At 36.0% G+C, this 21,406-nt stretch overlaps 1 protein-coding gene across 1 annotated transcript in view; it reads left to right on the forward strand.

Annotated features, from left to right (window-relative positions):
- Positions 1-21,406, forward strand: part of eys (eyes shut homolog) — a 380,525-nt gene that overhangs the window by 305,003 nt on the left and 54,116 nt on the right. The window contains exon 40 of the mRNA XM_041251458.1: positions 13,443-13,593. Within this exon, the coding sequence (XP_041107392.1) occupies positions 13,443-13,593 (151 nt within the window). The remainder of the gene's footprint in view (positions 1-13,442; positions 13,594-21,406) is intronic.

The following is a 21,406-nucleotide window of genomic DNA, read 5'->3' on the forward strand; positions in this document are numbered from 1 at the left end:
AAATTAATAGGCAGTATATACACTACTAGTCTGCAGTTTTGTTTTTCACTGGCAGATGGTAGCAGTCTTTAAGAAATATGCTTGACAGGCTGGCTCATACATAGATAGCACAGCTGAGAGTGACAAATGGATGCCTGCATCTACAGAGAATGAGATGAGCATATTTATTTCTTTGTTGGTGCTACATGGAGTTGTAAAGAAACCTTGTCAGGATTGATACTGGCCAAAACGACCGATTTATTTATTGTACCTACACTTCACAGGTAATAATGCATATAACAGCAATATACACCTATACCTGAAACTGTGGAAGATACAGTATATAACAAGAACATTTGCGTGGCAAGTTTTCTGATGTGTATGTGCTAGATAATAACATTAGCACTGATGAGAGTTTGAAAAGCGTCTGCTTTGAAATCTATCACACAAAAATGAATTTCTAAAAAGTGATATGGGGGCACAATTACTTTTTGCTGCAGTGTTATTATAACGTTGCAATTGTAAAAAAAAAAAAAAAAATGTTATTTATACTGTAAAATATTTTTACTTATTTTTAGGTTCATAGAGCCCCGTTTAATATATTCCCAGACACAACAACTGGAGTTTCTGAGGCACTTCCGTGAGATTTTATTATTTTACAGAAAATAAAATAAATGAAAACAAAACAAAACAAAAACATAACTCACATATGGAGTACTAACTACAAATTTTCAATCCCTAGCTAGCATATTGGACGACTAAGCCGTTTGCCGATTCAACAAAACTATTTTAAACGCAGATACTAGCGATTCATGCAATATTTCTACAGTGAGTACAGCACCGGTGTTGTTCAAACTGTAAACAACTTCTCAGTATAACTTTGGTTTCTGTCTCCCTTTTGATACAATATCTGAACTGAAGAAAATCTGCGCTGACACTTTATAACACAAACATATTATTCGGCATTCGTTTCATAACTAAATAAATATTAGGACTATTACGTTGTTATCTTTCCTAATGTATTTACTTTTTGCTGAGAGGAGCTGCAGCTTTCTTTGGGAGACGAGATGCTTCAGTTTCGCTTCAGCCCTGTTCCGGCAGCCTAACCAGGGGTAAGCCCATTCCCTCTTTCCCTTGCCCAACCCGCTCTCCTCCTCGCTTGTCGGTCGCTTCGAAATGAACTCCCGACCGCCGTTTAGCCAGACTATTTATAGTTTTAAAATGTCTAATTAAAATCATATACGAGTGGGAATGTTACCTTTTTTTTTTTTTTTTTGTATAAAATTTTGCGTTAATTACATGGTGCTTTATGATTGGTAAATTAATGGAAAGTTACATTTTTGCTTAATTGTACATGCTATATAGAGATGGAGTTATTTTATTTTGTATTTTAGTCAGTTGTGTGTTGTTATGTGTCCTGCGGCATCCTCACCCCTCCTCCACTTCCTGCACTTCTAACGCTGTTCATATATATATATATATATATATATATATATATATCAGAAAATCAGTCCTTAGAAATTCTGGCATTTGATTGGCTAAATTCTCATCACATGACCAAAAATAGTTCCAACTATTGCCCCCGTGACACTGCTTTCCGTCAATATATATGTATTTTTTGTTTTTACAAAATCCCTCACGTTGAACGTCCTTCCTCTCGTCACACAACAATCCAAAATGTCAGGCAAACCCACATCTCATTCAACAATAATTTTTTGATTTCACAGAAAATGAATTACCAAATATGCTGTAAACACTAAAATTGTCATAAATAATTTGCTTTCAGGGTTTTCTTCATACTAAAATTCAAACAAGTTCAACTTGACAATGTAAATAACTACAATATTTATAAACTCAACGAACTCCTCTGAGAATTCTATGCTGCAGTGAGAAAGTTATTTATTGATTTGTTCTGTAACAGCTATATTTAAACAAAATATATAAAATAATATCTAGTAAACAACCTTGCCTAACTTTCTTGACTAATTCTTGACTAATTCATGAAACAAATATGGACTGTAGACCTCACTGAACAACCATCCATATTATTCTATTACTCTAGTAAGAATGGCAGTTCTTTCTGGGTATCGCTAAAAAAAAGATACATTATTTACATTGAGTATTGAGTTTTACTTATTTGTATTTTAAATATGTCAAGAAGTATAACTAGTCAAGTTATTTGTCCATTTACAGCATAACCATGATCTGTAAACTTGTCAGAGTAAATTGGCATTTTTAAAATAATGGGTTTTGTGCTATCAGGATGTTGGTAGAACAGCACGGTAGAGCGATTCTGTCTCAAATTAGGAACAAGACACCTATTGATTTGAGCAAGTGGGGAATCTAGAAGGCACTAATTATTATGGCTGTTTACAAAGTGTTTGTGAGGAATCCCATTTAATTCTTTGGATGTGGGATGGTTTAAGGAACATGTTTTTGTCTTCTACAGTGTGATTCATTTTATGATTTGGATGGATACAAGTTTAATGCACATAATAGATGGAACAGGAGACTATCATGTCACTCTGATTTGTTTACGATTCAACACAAATCCAATTTATATTCAGCTGAACCTTTAGGTACTCATTATTCACCCCACATTTGAGTGGGTTTGTTGATGCTGCGTTGATAGTTTTTAAACATTGATTAAAGTGTTTGAAAGTTTTTGTTAAAATTATAACCGATGCTAATTCAATTGCTTGTTAAATACAAGGCTGACCTATTATATAATCCAACAGGGCTTACTGAAGATTGCAAAATATATAGAAAACCATGAGTGTTGTATGTTTATATGTGCTGGTCCACATATTCAACTGTTTAATTTAGGTGTAGTCATGCTTGGGTTTTGCATACAAAATATGAGAGTACATGAATGACCATGGAGTGCTGTGTTTATTTCACTCGTAAGGATGGCCGTAAACAATCTACTCACCCCTTTGGCGGCTTGTTGGATTCCTCCGATATAGGTCTAGGTCACGCTAATCTGAAAGTATGTATAATTTCTGCATGTTCTGTTGATTCACTGTACTCTTACACTTTAGTTTAAGGATCTGTTATGAACAACCAAAAATGCATCTACAAATGTGACGTGAATGTTATTATAAGCATAATACCATGTATTTTATAACATGATGCTTTACACAAGTATTATTTCATTAATGCAGTCTGTTACAATTTGTTTCTGAAAACCTTTAATAACACATTTATACATGTTTAAAAAATAATTCTTAAAATAGTGTGACCCATATAACGATATTGTTTACTCCACAAATGTTCTTTGAGTAATATATGTTCATTTGTTAGTGATGATGGCCAAATAACATGCAAAACCCTAAAAGTGTTGAGTTTGTTATTTATAGTTATCCTCACAAGTGAAAATAACTATATTCATGGAATGTTTCATATTTACCATATGATAATTGCATTATATCTGTTTAATGATGTACTGTAATTAAACTATACATTTACACAGTTGGCAATGGGGACATTTTTTGTTCAGTGGAGAAGGAGCGATAGTATCAACAGTCTTAAATGTCACTTTTCCATTTGCTGTAAAAGTAATCAAAGGGACTGGCATCAAAATTCCACAGTGATTCACACATTATTCCCACACTAGACCTTTTTTAACTGGTGTGGGGAAAAAACTTACACCATAGCTAAATATACCAACTACACGAGTAGTGGTGTATGTATGATCTGTGGATTATATACAAGTTGTGTGATAAACTTATAAGCTATATTTAATACAATATTATGTGTTTACGCATGTTATATTCATGCAAATGCATTGTTATACCATAAGCTAGAGTAAATTTGCCAAAATTAGCATTTTCTTGTGAACAGCACAGTTATAACGAAATGCATCAATGGTAGTAAGTAGGTGCGGTTTTACTCTTAGGATGGGTTGTGTCTGAGATTTATAAACATTTCATATGGTGGGTTTAAAATCTAAACCAAAATTAAATATTTTAACTCACATTTCTTACCATCAGCCCCCTTAGCTGAATATATGTGTATCTTTATGTCTGATCATTTAAAGGTCACTGAATGGACTTAGAAACTCCTTTTCTGTCAGATGTACACGCATACAAATCAAAAATAGAAATATTAAAGATCCATGGCAGTGCTTTACTCCAAATAACCCAGGTATAAAATACAGTTCCTAGATATAACAGAAAGGATGCCTGTAAAGTTATTTGCAAAAGGCTTTCTAAAGCAAAGACAGAAATATATCTTTAACAAAAATATGAACCGAATAAGCTGCGGTAAGGCTACAGTTGGAGAATATTATGAAGCATTTCTGAAATGTTCAAAGACAGGAGGAATATCTGAAGTTAAAATCGAACCAAACCTCTCTTGGGAGTTAAGCAAAGTGAGCAAGGTCACACCATCTCTTGCCTGTTATATTGACTATTCATCTACCTCTCCGCTGTTGAATACCGTCTGACAGTGTTTATCTTATGTCACTACCTGTCGTATTACTCAGATATGCTGTTTATAGATTAATGTGACCCAAAAGCAAAACAAAAAAACAATGTACTATAAATATAAAGGCAAAGCTTAACTAGGAGATGATGTCAAAAACACTTTAAAATAATGTGCAAAAGTGTGTATGAATTATATTTTAAAAGTATTTGACCACTCAGTTAATAATTAATTATTGATTGAAGACAGTAAGATAAACTTCTAGTCAAAACTTTTGTCATTTAAGTTTATTTTAGTATTTCTAGGCTAATAAATGATTTAAGCAACAGCATAGTTTTCCATCACCTGTCTTCAACCTCTGAAAGCTGAAATTCAGTGGATCAAAAGTTTATAACAAGCGAAATGCAATCCTACCGTGGCTTTGCTTCAATATCTGTTGGAATATAATACGGTAACAACAAAACATTTGAAACAGTGGCCATGAAATAGTGTAACATCAGTTTTCTAACAATTTGGAACATAGATGGTAAGTATAAGGAATATCCTTCTTTCATCTGGGGAGAATTCTTCTGCAGACAAGGCAAGTGTGTTCCTAGATCAGAGGCACTGAAAAGAAAACTCTGGAGATCAAACAGACAAAGTTAATCATAAGAAGACTGAAGACATCTGAGAGACGGACCTGTTATCCATTCCCTCAGGCATATGGAGAACTCTCCCCTGAGCTTTCCCTGTCAGACTGAAAAAGGAGAGAAAACAGGTGACAAGTACTGACAAAAGGACAAATGCGCTGTTAAACCTAACTCAAGGTAACGGGCATGGAGAAGGAAAGCGTAATTTGTCATTTCCTTTACTTGAAAACTTTTTTTTCTTGATTGTTTTACATCAAGGTAACATCTTGCCAGTTTATCGCTATAATTTTCTTTAAAAGCTTTGATTAAAGTTTTAAAAGCTCCTGTGTTTTGTAGACAGCTTGTATCATTGGACATTGAGGATGATATTTTTTTCTTCCTGAATTTATCCACACAATGTTTGCACAGAATGCAGTTTTTCTTTCTTAATACAAATAATATATGCATATATATATATATATATATATATATATATATATATATATATATATATATATATATATATATATATATATATACACACACACACTTTGCAAGTTTTGTTGACATTTAACCTCCTCCTCATATAACAATGTTCAGTTTAACCACTACAGCTTTGAATAAAAAAAAAGTTTGTTTGAAAAACAGTCCATACATTATTTATAATTCAACAAAATGTGACATTGTTGGTAGGGGGTGAATACTTCTGCAGACCACTGTATACGTTATATATATATATATATATATATATATATATATATATATATATATATATATATATATATATATATCCTCCTAAAGTCCAACTTCTACTGCCTCAAAGTGGCAGGAGGATGACAACAGGTTCTTAAGTAACATACTCAGCCAAAGTGAAAAGGGCACTCACCAACCCACCTGGCCAGCATGGTGAGCTATGGCCAACACCCCCATGATGAAAGCCCAGACAAAAAACTTGGCCCTCATTCCCGGAGGCTGGATTACCAACGGCCAAGGCAATGGCCGGTCAGGCATGAAAGCAGAGGGTGCTAAGAATCACCGGGCTGCCACAGAACACTGACCCTGGCCTCGCACAGCTGCATATCTGTATCTCTATCTCTTGGAAGAAGAACTTGGAAGAATCAAGTTGGACTAAGCGAAGTATGGCGAAAAGACAAAGGACTACTAGAACTCAAAAGTGGACATCTTCTCTTCTACTGTGGCACTACAGATGGACGAACAGGAGGCGTTGGATTCATTGTTCACAAGAGAATCAAGAATAATGAGGTAGAGATTGACAGCGCATCAGAAAGGTCTAAAAGGCTGATAGTGAAAGTTTCAAGGAAGTATGAACTTCAGGTCATCCAAGTATATGCACGAACAACAAGAAGCCGAAGATTTTTATGAAGAGGTACAAGAACTACATGAAAATGTGAAGAGCCACTATAAGTTCATCATCTTTGATTTCAATGCCAAAATAGGAGCCCAGCAAGACGATGAGAATTAGGTCTGCAAATTTGGACATGGTGATAGGAACGAGAGGGGAGACAGACTATAGTCAAATTTGCGGTGATCTGGAGCCATCGGGAGCCAGTAGAGTGAGAAGCGAAGCAGAGAAAACACAAGGCGAGCAGCAGAGTTCTGGATTAGCTGGAGCGGACAGGTGGCGGACGTGGAAGGAAGGAAGTTGCACTAGTCTAGGCAGGAGAGTACCAGGGCCTGGACGAGGAGTTGCGTAGAGTAGTTGCTAAGGTAGGGTCGAATTCTTCATATGTTGCTCAGGAAGAAACAGCAGGTGCATATTAGAGATGTGTTGGGAGTAGGAGAGGCAGGGGTCCAGGGTTACTTCGAGGTTCTTGGCTGAGGAGGCAGGAGAAAATGTGGTAGATTACAGAGGAATGGAGATAGAGAGATCAGAGGAGGGGAAGTAAAGGAGGTCAAATTTAGAGAGGTAGAATTTGAGGTGAGGTATTAAGCAAAAGAAAGTGCCAAACGACTGGAACAACGCATCTTTGATACTTTTAGATTAGAAAGGAGATAAAGAAGACCTAAAGAATTACATATCTGTTATATTACGCCCTATAATCTACAACATTTTTACCCTAGATGCTCACCAACAGACTTAAAGATAAATTTGACAGTCAAATGAGGAGGCAGGATTGAGGAGAGGATTTAGCACAATGGATCATCTTCAAGTTGTACGGCAAGTGAATCAAACCAGCAATGAGTACGAACTATCACTTTGCTTGGGATTCATCGACTATGAAACAAGCCTTTGACTCTGTTTACACAAGATGTGTATTAACCACTTCAGCACAATGACGTACGCAAGTGCGTCAAATGAAAACCCACTTACAGTACCGTGCAGTATGTGTATACATCAAGTTTCCTATTCTAGTCTATGATCAGTTTCTCAGTCTAGTGTTTCAGGTTCCATTCTCTAAGGCAGTGCTAGTACTGTGGAATCTGCAATGAAAGTCAGGGGAGGGTCAGGTGACATTTGTATCGAATTGCAGATGACACAAAAATATTTTTTCCTGCCTGCAGCACAATCACTCTGTCCCTTAAAAAGCACAGTTTAATAAGGAACAGACTAAAAAAAAAAGAACAGAAAAAGAAAAAAGGGGGTCTTACAAAGTCGTGCTTATGTTATATAGGAGACATTCCCCATTTAAAAGATAAATTAATAAACAGATAAATAATAATTACAATAAATACATAAAATCACCACAACTCTCACTTTTAAATAAGAAAGCACCTTGTCAGATAAAGAACATAGATGACTCGGTATTTGCAGGTCACATCTTCAAAGGTGTGGTCACTTGTAAGGAATGAACGCTGAAATCAAAGAGCCCTCACACAAACCACATGTCGAACTGTGCCTTGATGAACCGTCAACAGCCCATGCCCCCTCTCGTCCCAGTTCTTAAACTACGTAACAAATTTATAATACTACTACTACTACGACTAATAATAATAATAATAATAATAATAATAATAATAATAATAATAATAATAATAACTTAAATACAATAAGAGCAGTAATTAATATTATTGTTTCTCTTTCTTCCCCCCTCCACCTTCCTCTTCCTTAATACGTTTTGTAAACTAGTGTATAATTAATAGGCCTAATTCCCACAGTCCATTTAGATCCCAAAACATGCAAAGGCATTGTAATTTAATGCAAGGTGAAGCAGCAAAGATAGGTTTTAAAATAATTAGGTGCTGGTTGGATATTCAAAAAAAAAAAAAAAAAACAACAAAAATACACTTTGACCCTTCATTTCATGAGTTACACATTCATGTGCATACACTTATCTACACAGATATATGCACACAAAATAAAGGTATAGTACTAAACACATTTCAAGCTGTCAGTTTTGATCCGAGTTAGTGAAGGTAATCGTATATAATGATACAGCAAGACCGTACTGATCGCAATACCGCTATTTAACTAGCTAAAGAAATAAAATTAAAAACTTTGAGACACCGGTCTTCATTTCTGACTATTTAAGGAAAAAAAGGAAAAAAAGAAAAAAATACTGCAGGCTTTTACAATACCGAAGATTGACAAAACTCTGACGGTTTTGCTTGTTATCTCCTCATTAACTGGTCGTTTGGGAGTTCAAAGCGATACACAAAAGTTTTAGTAATGTTTAAGGAGACTTTTTTTATGTAAAAATTTACAGATATGTCTGGGCTGCCTTAAAAGCATATTAACCTAGCCTTCTCCATAGGAACTGCCAAGACATGGATTTGTGCGCCGGTGGTATGGCATGTATGAGTAATGCTGCTGCTGCATCAATACGCAAAAATCAAAGATAAAATTTAAAGGCCACTCATAAATATATTAAATCTGACTGATGAGGACATCACACAACGCTTCATAGTAAATTGTGCAGCAATATTAGATTTGTGCAAGATACAAAAAAATGACTTGGAAAGCCGACAGCCAGAAGCCACACATTATCTGTACATATGAAAATACACCATCAATGGCATTGGGATTTTATGCAGCAGGGACTTTTCAAAGAGCCATGTCCTGTGTACTGTATCAGGTAACCAATCCGTAGGTTTCTAAGGCAGCTAATTATATCCCCCTGACCAACAATAGCAGCGACAAAACAAATGCACATTTTATAATATAAGTGGATTTCCATCAGTGCTGCGGGCAATTGACTGCACACACGTGGTACTGCGGACACCTTCTGAAGTTAATTTGTCACAGAGGTTGTATAACACAGCAGGTGTGTAAATCAGCAACTTGTTCATTAACATGTGATGTCTCACTAGACCCAATATCAAGTTTTTTTTTTTGGAAAAAAACACAGTGCATGACATGCCCGTCTCTATTATACCTAAGATAAACAACATCTGGAACGAAAGGACAACGCTTTCTCTACTGACTTACAGATTTTGTGAATCATTGCACACTGGGGATGGGGGAAAGGTGCATAATGAATAATAAGGAATGACAGGATTTGCAGCATATTTTAGAAACATATTTATGTAGGATTAATGGTTACAAGACAAATATACAACTTGGCTTTTTAAATAAATGTTTCCCCAGAGCCTGACGCAATTGTGAAAAATAGGTGTTTTTCAGCGGGTTCCTATCATTCGTAAAACCTGACTATCTTTTGAAACTGTTGTATCCTTGTAGTTCATGATGATTGTCGATCGGTTTTCGTCTTTTTTCCCTGGGAGAATATCATCTGCCTGTTACTCCCTGTCAATTATACATTTTCTTTTCACTGACTGAATCCTAAATTGAGCGATTGTACCGACGAATTTAATTGCTCACCGAATTCCACTATTTTAGGGGATCTTGTTTGTGTATTGTTTCAATTTTCCGAAAAATATTTTGTTTGGTAAAAATGTTTACCACAACACTGAAATGCCGACACTTTTGAGTATAGAGGCCACCGTGAATAATAACAAAGCAGTAATCATGACATTTTTAGCTATGTACCACAAGAAAGTAATTTAATGCAGTTGTGCAACACTGGCATTTTTTGTGCTAAAAATGTCTTGTGCAAAATGCTTTTTCAGGTTTCCATTCAGTCTGTTTATTTTACTCGAGAAAACACAACTTTTCACTGACGACATGAGAATGAAGGGGAAAGGTGGGGGTTGATTTGAAAATTAGCTATGCGTAAAGTTCTATTGCTGTTTTCGCAGACGGCTCATGAAAATGTTGTTTCTATGCACATACAGAGAACTGGTACACAAGAGAATCGGAGCTGCGATTTCTAAATACCTAGTTCCTGGTTGTTTAATAATATCTTTTACTGCTCTTGCCCAAGTAGTTTTTAAATGTCATTAGTGGGGTGTCATGTTATTAGTAGTCAGTACTGTTTCAGCTAATTTATCTTACGACAAATTAATTAAAAATGAACTCGGAGGTATAAAACTGACCAACAGGTATTGCAGGTATTGCAGATCACCATGGCTGAAAACCGGCAGAGACGTTATATACTGTATATTTCCCTTTCATTCAGGCAATACAGCACATTAGGTGATGCTGCGTATACTACTTCCCTGGCTTATGAAACCCTGTCTGTCCTGACGGTTGACAGCTGCAGAGGAATCATTCAACGCCACGCTTGGGCAAATATGGGTAGTGGGTACTTGAATGGTGGCAAATACTGATGAAGCAGACTGAAGTGCAGCGTGAGTTTGTTCCCAAAATTGACACTGCCTGCTGTATCCTGCACAAACTTGTCAACAACAAAATGAGGTGTCAATTTTAAGACAGACAAGGAAGGGGAAGGTTGCCTCAGCCGCCAATTTCAATTGGACAGCAACGATCTGAGGAGGCTCGGGCTGTCAGAGATTCTCTCCTTTCTTTTAAGTTGTGCTGGATTTACTGTTGTGTTAAATATTAATGATGTAAACAAATAAAACACAATCAATATGTTCATTTGCAATATTATTTGGTCAGTTCTGAGAGAGCATCAACAACTTGTTGGTATATATGTTTTGTTGCGCTGTTTTGGGTGATCGAGGTGGCTCATGGCATCCAGTTCACCAACTATTTTATTAACGTGGAGGGCGGACACACATAGCTGGGATCAAAAAAAGCACAGAACTTAATTCAGGTACAGACATTTAAGCAGCTCACTTGCTCTTTGTGTTTACCTTTAATATAGTTTTTACAGCAAGGGTATTCTCAAATAGCTGCTTTAATACTATAACAAGTGTACACCGCAGTTCAAGTAGTTGTATACAGAGCTGTAAACCCACTTGAGATATACAGCATGACAGGACAGACACACAGCAAAAAACAACAACAACAAAAAAATGCTGCCTGCATTATCATTAAGGTGAAAAACACCACCTCTAATCATAAAACCACACACTTTCTGCCATCTTGGAACCCACAGTAACAACTGACCTGTTCCCTTGCAATATTTAGAGCTGTGTCACATAAGGACAAACAAGCTCATTTACATCTTCATGTGAAATGTCGGTTTCCATGTGAAAATGGGTGTGGTTTTCCCGTGTTTTTCGTCATTTACACGAATAAATGAGATTATCCCTCTTTGGCTGTTTGTTTTTTTCATTCACAAACCTGATTCACACAAGTAATTCTCCCAAAAGTGCATGCGCATTGCCACGTCACATATAAATAGCCCCGCATGGAAACTGGCCCAATGATTACCCTGTCATGGTCACGCAGCTAGCGACCTATGGACCGGGGGATGGTCAAGGTGATGATTTCAGTAGGATGTGTACCTTCCAGGCCCTCAGGAACACCAATGATGATGTAGTCGCCGACTATTTTTCTGATCATCCATCTTGCCCTTTTAAGGTCCTGTTCTCAGTCTCCAGAACCATGCATCAGGCCTCTATTCCACGTCCCCCAGCCTCTGACATAATGTAGCGACTTAGTTCTGAATTGCAGTTGTTATTATTATTATTATTATTATTATTATTATTATTATTATTATTATTATTATTATTATTTTCTTAGCAGACACCCTTATCCAGGACAACTTACAGTTGATACAAAATATCATATTACAAATTACCACATTACAGATAATAGCAGTGATAAAGTACAGTAAAATCAGTAGAAATAAAGAATACAGTAAATAATTACATTAAAGCGTGAATCTGACTAAGAGCATTTAAACTTACAATAAAAATATTTGCTTATAAGATTAAATTCCATTAAGAGCACATAGTAAGTATAATAAATGGATAAGAATGATTTGAAATAAGAGCAATTACAAAAAACGTGAACATGGATACCTTTAAGAGCAAAATCAAGTACAAGATGCAGAAAATAGTTATAATTAAGAGCAGTTACAGAGGACTTAAATTCAGCATGCAGCGTCGAACCGTGCAAATTCAAAGCGGATTGTGTTCTGCAATTTGGCAAACTTGGAGGTGGAGTCGATGCCTCAGGGTCGTGCAGCCATGTTATCCTCAGCCAGAGGAATCGTAAGAGTCAGAAGAGGTCAAATTTGTCGTAGCTCGCTTACTTTTGGATTTTGACAATGCAGGAGGGTATTAGGACAGATTAACCATACTGTTCAGTGTTAAGCTACTATTTAAAAAAATAACTGGGACCAAAAGTGTGCTAAAAACTAGCATCCTGCAAGAGCTTCATTTTGCATCTCTCCTCCTTGGATCTGTTATATTTCTGATGAAACCAAACACGTTGCATGCCTAAGGGCGGTCAAGGAATCAATATTCCATTGTTTTAACTAGCTTTTATTATCTATAAAACATAATGATTTAACTTCCATTTCCTGCTATGCCAAGTCATCTTTTTAAAACCTTAAGATGAAGCATTCAGCACAGCATAGAACCGTAATTTCTTACAGCTTTAATAGAATAATATTCTTCTATTCTCTCTGCTATGTCAAAATTACTTTTGCTTGATACTGTATGTGGGGGAAAAAAATCCCTTCAATATTGCTGAGACGTTTTGTGTGGCTGTTATTCACATGAGAGAAAAATTTTCTATAAATGAAGTGAGTTAAAAAAAAAAAAAACTATAAAAGATCAGATATGCTATGTTACGGCAATTACACAAATCAATTTGCATATCTGAAAATTGTTCATGAAAAGAATGAAGGTAGACAATTAGCAAGAATAAAGTAATGTAACATTCATACATCACCAAGATAAACCTTTTAAAAGGTCCAAGGGTCTGGCCTGTCAATTGAGATTTTTAATTTTCAGCGAACAATATATATATACATATATTTTTTTTTTCACTTTAATTCAGCTCCACTGTCTTAGAATGGAAAACTGTGGAGTAACAAATTTGATTATTTACATATCATTAGAGAGAGTGGCAGGAGTATTAAGAAAATGAATAGCTAATAGTGTATATCTGACTGTCAGCAAGAAATGTAGGTCATTTTATTACACACTTAATAAAGGCTCAAAAAATTATAAGTAACCCAAATTGAATTTTTTTATTACTATTCTTTTCAGCCAGAGAAGAAAATTTTGGGGAGCAGTTTCTGCATATGCTAATTGTTGATGGGAGACCATTGGTGAAGCTAGGTTGTGGAGGGTTTCAAGTCCTGACTGTATGGGCAAATGAAAACATCAACAGCGATCGGCTGACACCAATCACAATACAGTAAGTACAGAGCAGTTACACTCTAATCTTTCAGGACTATACATCTGAGTATTATAAAAAGCTGTTCAGAATTCTGTCAATTATGTGGTACATAAGAACCAGTGAAATATTACATAAAATATGCTGATGTAGTGCCTTGGCTACAGCTATCGATTAAGTGCTAAACACAAAGTATAACACTGAGGTTTAAAAATATGTAAAAGTTCATGGCGGTCAGAAGTTAAGATGGTGTACTAAGACTAAAGCTGATAAGTCTGCAATAAAAGAAGGTCAAAGTGAATAGCACAACATTGATCGTGGCAATTTACATAGAATGATGGATTTCCCTTAAACATTCCAAATGAATATTAATTGGTGTATTTAATACATTATCCTCTCTAACTTTTTTTTTATCACTGGAATCATTGTAATAGAGGACAATAGCCTGCAAATAAACCTGTATGATGCAACCACCTTGTATTAATGGGATCCAGGGGGGGCAACATAAAGGTAAACACCACAACGTTCATTACAAAGCATAGTCTGAAGTCTAAATTGCATTGTTGACTCCTTTTTATGTGTACTAGAAAACAGTTCAGAATTACAGTGCATATTGTATTTAGGAATGTGTTGGAATAGACACCCACAAAGGCCCAGAGTATTATTATGACGGCAACATTATTTTGTAGGTAGAAGCTTGTGTGTAAACATTTGCTACAACACTCTCCACTAATTATGAATGCCAAATGTCAGCAACTCAAGAAGCAAAGTGTGACAACATTGCTAACTATCGATAATAGTAAATGGGAGGTTATGACTACCAGATACATATGGTTTATTAAGTCATTTTACTTTTAGTTGTCTCAAATAAGCTTTGTAGACAAATTCACTTAGACTTTAAGTTACTGTCCAGCTTTCAAATCTTCATTACAAAATGTCATGTGATTAGGTGACCTCACCTCAACTCTAACTGTTAGCTCTCAATATACTGTACAAAACAGTAAGGTATATGATGTGACCTGTTTAGGACCAAAGCGTATTAGTATGACATGGCTTTTAAAAAAAAAACAAAAATCCCTTTCATTGCACCGTAACAGATTTTTTTTGCAAATACAAGCCAAAGTACAAAAAAAAGCAACATTGTGTGCCAAGATGATTGACAGCTGAGTATCCTAAAGAGCTCACCAGATTGGTCTTATATTGCAGACCTGTGTTATTTCCTTTTATTTGTCTTGTGTGTGGATTGATTGATCTTGGGACAATGTTAATGTACTGTCATTGATCTGATATCTATATATTTGCTTATATGTCATTTTCATGCAGATACCTTCAGTTTAGTCAAACAGATACCAGCTGTTCAGAGTAATACCTCAGAGCTACATAGTTCAAACTTGAGGCATCAACTAAAGTAGATGTCCATCCACATTTTACCCATCTGTTTTATTATATTGTCACGGTCAATGGTAGCATAGAAGTTACATTATTTGCTTTAAACAGTAATGTAGATGTAGATACAAAAATAACAGAGTTAGGAGTTTAGAGGAACAGGGGCAACTGGATGCAAACAAAGGAGCATATGATGTTCAGGCTAAAAGCTATCCCAGTTAAACCAAGGTGCATGTCCTGGTGTATAATTAAATACCTGCTGGAGATGCTGTTTTCTATGTATACCTGTCTGTTATGTCAAAGGTGTTCAGAATAGACAATACCAGGGGATAAGGCATTAAGCAGGAGTTCTTTGCAATAACATCATTATGTCCTTGCATGCACCTTCATAGAGTCAAAAGATTAACCATAGGAAATCTCTTCACTTGATAAGCATGCTGCTTGTGTGTGGTGTTAAGTGATTAGTGTGGTAGCTCAATACGTTGGTTCATGTCATGATTCTTTAATTTGTAATAATTGCTCCTTGGCTGTCCTCTTTACAAGAAAGGTCATCTTGATTTCTGCTGGTTAAGTATAATAATCCATTTGTACTGTGCCTTTGTGCGTTAGTCTTTTTAAGGTGATTCTGCATCCAAGCTTTGATATTTGACTCCTTTGGTCAAATAAAGAACATCATAGTAGATGTAAGCATAAGCGCAAAGTGATTTGCGGTGCAAAATCCCCACAATGCAGCCGTAAATCGGGTTTAGCAGCTGTAAAGTCTGATTTTAGTGGCCACTTAAAATGCATCGTATGTAAAGAATGGTGTTCACATGCCATTCTGTACCTGCTATCAAATTTGACTTTGCCATTAATCCATTAAAATTATATTGAAATGCATTAAAATGAAGAAAAGAGCATGGAATTGGACGGGATCTGGACACTATTATAATGTGATGTAAGGATTTTGTCTTTTACAAAGGCAATTGCTGACCCTCCAAAAACTTTACACCTCTTCTTACAAGGTGCAAACCATTGTAGAAATGAGTAATTAAGAGCTGTATAAAACTCCCTATCCCTGCTCATGTGAATGTTCTGTATTCTCTGCACAAGTTAGCCTCTGGTTCCTTTCAGACCACAGTTGGAATGTCTGGAAGGCTAGCCCAATCAATGTTCCCTCTATTTTTTTTTTTTTGTACTGAGCGGACTACAAACTTCTCTGAGCACTACTTTTCTGTCATAGTTAATATAAACTGCCCTACTAAATAATGATCACCAGCAAACGTGATTGTCAGTAAATGCAACACATGCAACAAATAAACTTGAAAATATCAGCAAGAACAAGCACTATAAATGTTCAAGATTGTAAATAAACTAAGGTTTTAACATTGACAGACCACACTTTCCATCTTTTCAGCACCTTCCTATTAATTACCAAACCATAAAGGCCAGTTTTGTGAAGCACCCGGGCTATTGTTGCCGTACGCAGTGTCACCCAGCTCAGCCGTGGAAGACTGTAACTCCTTTAGAGTTAACATATGCCTCTTGGTGGCCACCCTGACTAGTGCCCTTCTTGCCCGGATACTCAGTTTTTCAGGACGGCCTGTTCTGGACAGATTCACAGTTGTGCCATATTCTCTCCATTTCTTAATAGTGGATTTTACTGTGCTCTGGGGGATATTCAATGCCTTGGAAATCTTCTCATATCCTACCTGATTGGTACTTTTGAAGAACCTTATTCTGGATTTGCTTTGAATGTTCCTTCATCTTCATGATGTAGTTTTTGTTAGGAAATGTACTAACCAACTGTGGGACCTCCCAGAGACAGGCGTATTGAACCTGAAATCATGTGAAACACCTTAATTGCACACAGGTGGACCCCATTCAACTAATTGTGTTACTTCTAAAGACAATTGGTTGCACCAGAGCTTATTTAGGTGTGTCATAGCAAAGGGGGTGAATACTTATGTAATCAATTATTTTCTGTTTTATATTTGTAATTAATTTAGAACAATTTGTAGATTTTATTTTTCACGTTGCTACAGTTCTGCATTCTGAAATGGGTGTGTATGTGTTGAAGTGTACATGTATATCCATTTCTACAGCACCGGTGGATCATGATGATGCAAAGAGTGCAAAATCTATGATGCATAACTATATAATAAGAAATGAAGGGCCTCATTTACGAAAGGGCACTAAATTTGGAGTTAGCACGCACGTAAAGTAGTGAGCCTAACTTGTGCGATAAATCAAAATTTACTGACCAATTTACTAACAGATATAACACTAAAATATGTGCACAGTATTTGGCTATTTTACACACCATACTCTACATCGCGATAATTTAATGTGCACGATAATGCCCAAAACTTACCCGTGACCACTTTGATATGAAAAGCCCCAGCAGTCCAGGTGTATCTTTTAGTCAGTAGCTTATTGTAAAGGTGGAGCTGGCTTACTTTGACTGAAAATGAGCAATCAACAGACACAGCACTCCGCAGGGGACAGGCAGAGGCAACGTAAAGTGAAACTGCACTGCTTACTTTTTAATTTAATACATGTAGGGTCACAGAACTATATGTAGGGTGACCAGATATCAAGAGTGAAAAATCGGGGCACTTTCAGTTGGTGAGGGGAGGAAAAAAACTTTGTGAATTACTGCACAACGCAAGCGACGCAAACTACGTATCTTTCTTCTGTAGACAGGCTTTTTTTATTCCTTCACCTTCCCGTGTGCATTGCACTTAGGCAAAAACTAAAACTTACAGAAATATAATTTAAAAAAAAAAAGTACTCCAAGGCGGTAACTTTCTGGTTTACTGTTCAGATGACAGCGATGTTTTAATCAGCCTATCAGTACATCTGTACTGGCTTTTCTGTGACCTGCTGCACTGTGCATAGCAGGTGGGACACAGGCAGTGCTGCATTGTTTAGATTTAGGTTGCTAAAATCTAGTTTACTAAAGTTAGAATTTTTTTTAAGTGATTCTATTAGATGTGATGTTAAACAGCAGTTACAGTGTGATTTTACCACAGTTCCAATGTGTATTATTGTTCCTGCAGCACTGAACGAGTGTTTTTGAGAATGTAAAAGGTAGGTCCAATAGCAAGAGGTTAAACATTTCATAGATTATTTGTTTAAATGCTCATTCACCTTGTATTACTGAGTGACAAGTTTTTATTTTGTTTTTAGTTTGTATTGACTAGTAACATTGGATGCTCTGCTGCGTTTGTAAAACTATTGTCACATTGTTTTAATAAAACAACATCAATCCGTTTGGTGTGTATTCTGGGAGCTGTAGTTCAAACAGGAGCATGTGTGTATGTGATTGCATTGTTTACAGGCTCCCCCAGAACTACAGATCCCACAGAGGCCTGACGTTGCATAAACACAGCTTTTCTGTCCCAACAGCAAACGGCTTGTGTAAGAAGCACACTCCTTTAGGGGCGGGATTCCTTGCAGAAAGGATTTCAAAAAGTCCCAGATGGTAGCTTGTCATCTTTTTACTATGAATAACTCGGTAACCGTTTCATATGTGGTACTTTTTAAGCCTAAATCAGAAGAGCTAAATTTTGGGGCACAGTAGAGAGAAAAAAAAAAAAAAAAAAACACACACACACACAAATAATATTAAATAGGTACAAGAAGAACTGCCACCCGGCTTTATAGTAGTGTTGGGCACTGGACGCTCGTGCCCCCCCCCCCCCCCCCCCAGCTGGGCACTGGACGCTCGTGCTCCCCCCCCCCCCCCAGCTGGGCACTGGACGCTCGTGTTTGTTAAATAACAAAAATAAAGAGTTTAAACAAAAACACACAATAAACAAAAGGGCACTATAATTCTATTTTATAACAGGAAGTACCTTGTTTACTGGCTGGTGGCATTCGTTCTTACTCTTCTCTCCTCACAACTCTCTCCTTGTCTGAGCCCGGTGTTGGCCTTTTATACTGTGGCTAGAGCCTTAATTACCCATTAAACAATTACCTTATTAAGGTAGTGACCTTAAAGTTTCCGTTGGAATTCTTCCGTTCATTTTCTCCCTTCTATTTTTAATTACACTGAAGCTCATAAAAAATAAAAAAAAATTAAAAAAAGACTTATTTAACTCAGGACTAGGAGTAACTCGGAGCATATATTTGCGAACACCCAACACATACTCAGATTACAGCTGTGTGCAGTATTTGAAGTTATAAACAGTAAATAGCAACGTCATCAACAGGTTTTAAAATTACACAAAGCCTATAATTTATAAACCAAACTGTAAACATAAAAAAACATTCTTGTAAGTGTTTAACTCTAACGTAATAAATGACAATATTTCAATAATTGTTTTTGTCACATTACAGAAGCCTGTGCTAAAATCAACACATACAGTACCATTTGCATGTATAATTTCTCCATATTTAGATTACCATGGTCTAGAATTATAACACACCATTGTTCTGTTTAATTTCTGATCACATGTAGTAAAAGGTAGCCTATAGTATATTAACATACTAAAATTAACTATTGTATAGCATTCACACTGTATGCATTGTAAAAGACACTAGGGCCACTGAAAGGTAGCAGCTGGTTATGTCAGCATACATCTCGGGTAATGTCAGTGTTGTTCTGATGTGTTATTCACAAGAGGCCAAACAGTACAGGATCAATCAACAGCTGACGTGCACACATTTGTGAAATTCTGAGACTTGTTAGCAATATCGATATTCTTTGTTTAAGATTATGGAATCCATTTTTGTTAGCACTAGCTTTTTGTACTGGCATAGGCTGTGTTTTATAATTATTCCTGGTTTTACTACCACACATTTCACTATCACTACTTTACATAGATTAGACATTGTTCAAAATGAAAAGTGATAGCATTTCAGTTTTTGGAAGGGATATGCAATTTCTACACACAAACAATGTTTTATTATTATTCTGTAGCCCGACAGTTTGCATTCAGAGCACTTGTTTTCGGATCTATTATTATTGATATTGTTGTGAATGAGACACGCGGGTCAACTGCAGTGCACCAGATGTAGTTCACTTGATGTGTCTCTCTAATGCTTGCTTGTGCGAAGCATTTACTGCTTAAAATATTTTGCAGACACAGCTGCATTTTTCCTCCAAAATGACTAGTACATCTGAAAACTTTATTCTATACATTTCTTATGTCCGTCACGTTCGGGCAATCAGTCAGATCCATGAGAAGTATTGCATAGTAAGGTTATATATATATTTTAACATGACTGCACCTCACCACCTTTAAAAGCAGGACCCAGGACACAGAAATTGAAGTTTCAGCGCTTGGGCGTACTTTTAATAACACAAAGTAAACAAAACGAAACAAAACACCTAGCTCTGTTTTGAGCACTAACTAAACACAACTGGAACCTAACTATAAAGCAGGACAGCTAGGCTGTTTACTTGTTATAAAAACAAAACACACAAAAAAGGCTTTCACACAGTACCTTTTTTTTTCCCTAATAGTTGATAGCACCATCAACCGGGCCCTCCACACAGCAGCAGCCCTGAGCACACTGGCTGCTTTCTTTAATTACCCTGCACCTGGCTGTGTGTGTATATATATATATATATATATATATATATATATATATATATATATATATATATATATATATATATAACCAGAAATGTTTAGTTTTCCAGTTTCTCTTGTTGCTGCATTTTCATATATAATTATTTTACACTCCTACACATTCCATAAATACACAGTATTTCCCCCACCTGAAAAAATGTGTGGGCAATATATGTTGTTAGTCTGATCACCATTCCATATACCATTGGTAGTTTTGTTGAAAACCCTTTTTGCCTAACTTTAACTTTTATGTGTTGCTAGATTGATGTTTAGCAATACAATAGCAATACCACCTTTACAGACCATAACAGTATGTCAGATTAAGGACTGACATCTTTGTGATGTATTGTTTTATTTTATAAAATGTAATTGTGAAAAGACAGCTTTGTCCCTTGGTAGAAGTAAAAACCTGCATAGACTTACAGAGAGGCTTAGGAGCAAAGTCTTATGAAAATGGAAGGTATCAAGTTAAATTATAATTTAAAATGAAGAGGGGTTTATTAGTAGTGCAGGGTGTAATGCTTTATGGGATTATCTGCTTTCAGAACATATCTTGCACAAAAAACTTGAAACCTGTGGAAATGCTTGTACCAATTTAAAATTCCTTTTTTTGTATGCATTTAGAATTGAATTTAGTAATACTCAAACTTATCTTTAATTAAGCAGGATTATTATTATTATTATTATTATTATTATTATTATTATTATATTTATTAATAATAATATGAAAGATATACTCCATTTCTTTCTGATTTTAACATGGCCTTAATTAACCGAATTCACACAGTTTCAAATTATGACAATGAAGAGGGGTTTATTCGTCCTACATAGTGTAATTATAGTGCTTTGCCTTGTTATGTGGTAATACTTACACATTGATGCAGAAT

The sequence above is a fragment of the Polyodon spathula genome, chromosome 5 (genome assembly GCF_017654505.1).
Source record: "Polyodon spathula isolate WHYD16114869_AA chromosome 5, ASM1765450v1, whole genome shotgun sequence".
In the NCBI taxonomy this organism is placed as follows: domain Eukaryota; kingdom Metazoa; phylum Chordata; class Actinopteri; order Acipenseriformes; family Polyodontidae; genus Polyodon; species Polyodon spathula.